The 6000-nt window shown below is 45.5% G+C and overlaps 1 protein-coding gene across 1 annotated transcript in view; it reads right to left on the bottom strand.

The window, feature by feature from the left end:
- The window catches only part of hbs1l (HBS1-like translational GTPase), an 84249-nt gene that overhangs the window by 2841 nt on the left and 75408 nt on the right, over positions 1 to 6000 (bottom strand). Inside the window, exons 15-16 of the mRNA XM_046291002.1 lie at positions 4095 to 4203; positions 3764 to 3864 (exon numbers count right to left, since the gene is read on the bottom strand). Coding sequence (XP_046146958.1) covers positions 3764 to 3864; positions 4095 to 4203 — 210 coding nt within the window. The remainder of the gene's footprint in view (positions 1 to 3763; positions 3865 to 4094; positions 4204 to 6000) is intronic.

Here is a 6000-nt window from a genome sequence, read left to right as displayed (position 1 = left end):
GAATTCAGACCCCTTGACTTTTTACAAATTGTTTTAAGGTACAGCCTTATTCTGAAATGTGTTCCATTTATTTTCCTTCATTAACTCTACTCATAAACAAAGCAAAAACAGGCTTTTTATACATTTTTTGCAAATGTACACAAAAGAAAATAACTGAAATATCACATTTAAATCAGTATTCAGACCCTTTACTCAGTACTTTGTTGAAGCACCTTTGGCAGCGATTACAACCTTGAGTCTTCTTGGGTCTGATGCTACCAGTTTGGCAAACCTGTATTTGGGGAGTTTCTCCCATTCTTCTCTGCAGATCCTCTCAAGCTCTGTCAGGTTGGATGGGGAGCGTTGCTGCACAGCTATTTTCAGGTCTCTCCAGAGATGTTCGATCGGGTTCATGTCTGGGCTCTGGCTGGGCCACTCAAGGACATTCAGAGACTTGTCCCTAAGCCACTCGTGTGTCGTCTTGGCTGTGTGCTTAGGGTCGTTGTCCTATTGGAAGGTGAACCTTCACCCCAGTCTGAGGTCCTGAGAGCTCTGGAGCAGGTTCTCATCAAGGATCTCTCTGTACTTTGTTCTGTTCATCTTTCCCTGGATCCTGACTAGTCTCCCAGTCCCTGCTGCTGAAAAACATCCCCACAGCATGTTGCTGCCACCACCGTGCTTCACCGTAGGGATGGTGCTAGGTTTCCTCCAGACGTGACACTTGGCATTCAGGCCAAAGAGTTCAATCTTGGTTTCATCAGACCAGAGACTCTTGTTTCTCATGGTCTGAGAGTCCTTTAGATGCCTTTTGGCAAACTCCAAGAGGGCTGTCGTGTGCCTTTTACTGAGGAGTGGCTTCTGTCTGGCCACTCTACCATAAAGGCCTGATTGGTGGAGTGCTGCAGAGATGGTTCTCCTTCTGGAAGGTTCTCCCATCTCCACAGTGGAACTCCGGAGTTCTGTCAGAGTGACCATCGGTCACCTCCCTGACCAAGGCCCTTCTCCCCCGATTGTTCAGTTTGGTGGTTCCAAACGTCTTCCATTTAAGAATGATGGAGACCACTGTGTTCTTTGGGACCTTCAATGATAAAGACATTTTTTGGTACCCTTCCCCAGATATGTGCCTCGACACACAATCCTGTCTTGGAGCTCTACAGACAATTCCTTTGACATCATAGCTTGGTTTTTTGCTCTGACATGCCCTGTCAACTGTGGGACCTTATAGTGACAGATGTGTGCTTTTCAAAATCATATCCAATCAATTGAATTTACCTCAGGTGGACTCCAATCAAGTTGTAGAAACATCTGAGGGATGATCAACGGAAACAAGATGCACCGGAGTTCAATTTTGCGTCTCAAAGGGTCTGAATACTTATGTAAATGTAAACAAGCTTCTGATTTTTATTTTTTATAAATTTGCTAAATTTTGTAAAAACATGTTTTTTTCCGATTAATCATTATGAGGCATTGTGTGTAGATTGATGAGAGGAACAAATAATTTAACCCATTTTAGAGTTGTGCAACAAAATGTGTTAAAGGGGGAGGGGTCTGAATACTTCCCGAATGCACTGATCGGGTACTACTCGTTTACTGAAATGGGTTCCAGAGTTCGCAACGTGGCTCGAGAAATTGGACGAGGTGCTGAAACCTAAACTATCCTCAACCACTGAGAATGGGAGCATAACCGCGGCTATAAACAAGACCATACAAAATATAAACAAAGCCTATCTATCTATCTGTCTGTCTGTCTGTCTGTCTGTCTGTCTGTCTGTCTGTCTGTCTGTCTGTCTGTCTGTCTGTCTGTCTGTCTGTCTGTCTGTCTGTCTGTCTGTCTGTCTGTCTGTCTGTCTGTCTGTCTGTCTGTCTGTCTGTCTGTCTGTCTGTCTGTCTGTCTGTCTGTCTGTCTGTCTGTCTGTCTGTCTGTCTGTCTGTCTGTCTGTCTGTCTGTCTATCTATCTATCTATCTATCTATCTATCTATCTATCTATCTATCTATCTATCTATCTATCTATCTATCTATCTATCTATCTATCTATCTATCTATCTATCGCTCTTGCACCTTCTTTGGCCCGGTCAGAATCAGCTACCAAGGGACGGTTGTGTTGTTTCTGTGTGTTTCCGTCGATATACTGGGGTGACGAAGTATATCGTGTCTCGTTGAGCGACGACATACCACGTCTTATCCACCACTCTTGTCCATCTCAACTGTGAATCCAACATGTTCCCAAACTATAACGATGGATCCTCAGATTCTGGTTTAATCGACCCCAACCATTGTACAGAACTGGTTCCTGTCTGTACCTCACAAAAGGACAGTTTGAAATGTGCCAATTAAGATTAGAATCTCTATAACGTAGGCTCTAGTTGTAGAACAGAATAGTCTGTAACATTTTCAGCTCAGTATGTAGCTTCGGCTGTAGCCTGGAGGCATTGTGTTTTCATTTGATAAATATCTATTTAAGGAATTCATTCGGGTTCCACAGTGAGGACAGAACCGAGGTCCCTGTGCCAAACAGGTCGGTACGAATACATGTTCCCGTTTACAACCCAACCAAATACACAATGTTAATGCGATGCTTACTGCATTTTTTAAGATGTTATTTTACCTTTATTTAACTGGGCAAGTCAGTTAAGAACAAATTCTTATTTTCAATGACGGCCTAGGAACAGTGGGTTAACTGCCTGTTCAGGGGCAGAATGACAGATTTGTACCTTGTCAGCTCGGGGATTTGAACTTGCAACCTTCCGGTTACTAGTCCAGCGCTCTAACCACTAGGCTACCCTGCCACCTCTACACTCTAACCACTCCTAATTCTAACCACTAGACTAGGCTCCTCTACCTCTAACCACTAGGCTACTCCTCTACACTCTAACCACTCTGACCACCACTAGGCTACCTGCCTCCTCTACACTCTAACCACTAGGACTACCTGCCTCCTCTACACTCTAACCACTAGGCTACCTACCTCCTCTACCACTCTACTCTAACCACTAGCTACCTGCCTCCTCTACCACTAGGCTACCTGCCTCCTCTACACTCTAACCACTAGGCTACCTACCTCCCCTACACTCTAACCACTAGGCTACCTAACCACCTCCTCTACACTCTAACCACTAGGCTACCTACCTGCCTCCTCTACTCCTCTACAACTCTAACCACTAGACTACCTGCCTCCCACTCTACCACTAGACTACCTGCCTCCTCTACACTCTAACCACTAGGCTACCTACCTCTCCACTAGACTCTACACTCTAACCACTAGACTACCTGCCTCCTCTACCTCTAACCACTAGACTACCTGCCTCCTCTAACCACTCTAACCACCACTAGACTACCTGCCTCCTCTACACTCTAACCACTAGGCTACCTGCCTCCTCTACACTCTAACCACTAGACTACCTGCCTCCTCTACACTCTAACCACTAGGCTACCTACCTCCTCTACACTCTAACCACTAGACTACCTACCTCTTCTACACTCTAACCACTAGACTACCTGCCTCCTCTACACTCTAACCACTAGGCTACCTACCTCTTCTACACTCTAACCACTAGACTACCTGCCGCATCACAACATTGAAGACATATTTCGGGAGAGTTGATCCTTGATCCTGAGAGTACAGAACTGCATTGACATAAAAAGGTAGAATCAGACGTAGGGATATCGGGCCGATTTCCTCAGCAACAAAACCGCATGATAAGTGAGGCCGAAACTTCTCTTCTTCTATGGTCCCTCAGCATGAAGCAGCTTCATCATCTATGAAGACTTCACCTTGATACTCACTTGGGTTTCTTCTTGAGCACCTCTCCGCTGCTCTTGTGGAGAACGCTGACCAGCTTCCTAATGGTGGCCGGTTCACTGATCGTCTGGTAGTGCAACACAACCTACGCACAGAACACACACTTAGAACCACACACTTCACACACTTAGAACCACACACTTAGAACCACACACTTAGAACCACATATTTCACACACTGAACCACACACTTAGAACCACATATTTCACACACTGAACCACACACTTAGAACCACACAGACAATATTCTTAGAACCACACAGACAATATTCTTAGAACCACCCACGGAACACAGATTGTTTGTGTGTGTACTCACGGGGAAGCCCTGTGTGATGGGGACCTCTATGTTGAAGAGCAGGACTCTGGCCCTGAAGCGGGAACACGCTCTGATTGGCTCCTTAATGTCACAGAACACACAGCCCACACTGGAGGAGAGATTATAGACAGAGTGGACAAAACATTAAGAACACCTTCTCTCTCCATGACATAACCAGACCAGGTGAATCCAGGTGAAAGATATGATCCCTTATTGATGTTACTTGTTAAATCCACTTCAATCAGTGTAGATGAAGGGGAGGAGACATGTAGATGAAGGGGAGGAGACATGTAGATGAAGGGGAGGGGACATGTAGATGAAGGGGAGGGGACATGTAGATGAAGGGGAGGGGACATGTAGATGAAGGGGAGGAGACCGTTTCAATAATTATTTTTAAGCCTTGAGACATGGATTGTGTCTGTGCCATTCAGAGGGTGAATGGACAAGACTAAATATGTAAGTGTCTTTGAACGGTGTATGGTGGTAGGTGCCAGGCACACTGGTTTGTGTCAAGAACTGCAACGCTGCTGGGTTTTTCACACTCAACAGTTTCTCTGTGCATCAATAATGATCCATTACCCAAAGGACATCCAGACAACTTGACACAACTGTGGGAAGCATTAGAGTCAACATGGGCCAGTATCCCTGTGAAACACTTTCAACACCTTGTAGAGTTCATACAGCCACGCAGATCAAACATTACAGGGATAGAAACACACAGTAAAGAATTACACACTCACTGATTAGGGGTTAGGGGTTAGAGATTAGGGCTGTATACTCACTTGATCTTGATGATGACCAGTGGGGCAGGGTTAGAGGTTAGAGGTTAAGGTTAGGGTTTAGGTTCTATGCTGCCCATGTCAGTGGGTTTGGATTAGGGGTCACGCATTAAGAATAGAGGTCACGTGTTAAGGCTAGAGGTCACGTGTTAAGGATAGAGTTCACGTGTTAAGGCTAGAGGTCACGCATTAAGAATAGAGGTCACGTGTTAAGGCTAGAGGTCACGCGTTAAGGATAGAGGTCACGTGTTAAGGCTAGAGGTCACGTGTTAAGGCTAGAGGTCACGTGTTAAGGCTAGAGGTCACGTGTTAAGGCTAGAGGTCACGTGTTAAGGCTAGAGGTCACGTGTTAAGGCTAGAGGTTACGTGTTAAGGCTAGAGGTCACGTGTTAAGGCTAGAGGTCACGTGTTAAGGCTAGAGGTCACGTGTTAAGGATAGAGTTCACGTGTTAAGGCTAGAGGTCACGTGTTAAGGCTAGAGGTCACGTGTTAAGGCACGTGTTAAGGCTAGAGGTCACGTGTTAAGGCTAGAGGTCACGTGTTAAGGCTAGAGGTCACGTGTTAAGGCTAGAGGTCACGTGTTAAGGCTAGAGGTTTAAGGCTAGAGGTTACGTGTTAAGGCTAGAGTTCACGTGTTAAGGCTAGAGGTCACGCATTAAGAATAGAGGTCACGCGTTAAGGATAGAGGTCACGCGTTAAGGATAGAGGTCACACGTTAAGGCTAGAGGTCACGCATTAAGGCTAGAGGTCACATGTTAAGGCTAGAGGTCACGCGTGTTAAGGCTAGAGGTCACGTGTTAAGGCTAGAGGTCACGTGTTAAGGCTAGAGGTCACGTGTTAAGGCTAGAGGTCACGTGTTAAGGCTAGAGGTCACGTGTTAAGGCTAGAGTGTCACGTGTTAAGGCTAGAGGTCACGTGTTAAGGCAAGAGTTCACGTGTTAAGGCTAGAGTTCACGTGTTAAGGATAGAGTTCACGTGTTAAGGATAGAGGTCACGTGTTAAGGTTAGAGGTCACGTGTTAAGGATAGAGGTTACGTGTTAAGGATAGAGTTCACGTGTTAAGGATAGAGGTCACGTGTTAAGGATTAGAGGTCACGTGTTAAGGATAGCGTTTATGTTATATACAC

Source organism: Oncorhynchus gorbuscha, linkage group LG12, assembly GCF_021184085.1.
Source record: "Oncorhynchus gorbuscha isolate QuinsamMale2020 ecotype Even-year linkage group LG12, OgorEven_v1.0, whole genome shotgun sequence".
NCBI classification, from domain to species: domain Eukaryota; kingdom Metazoa; phylum Chordata; class Actinopteri; order Salmoniformes; family Salmonidae; genus Oncorhynchus; species Oncorhynchus gorbuscha.
Note: the sequence above shows the minus strand (reverse complement) of the source record. Positions and strands in the feature narration are given on the sequence as shown.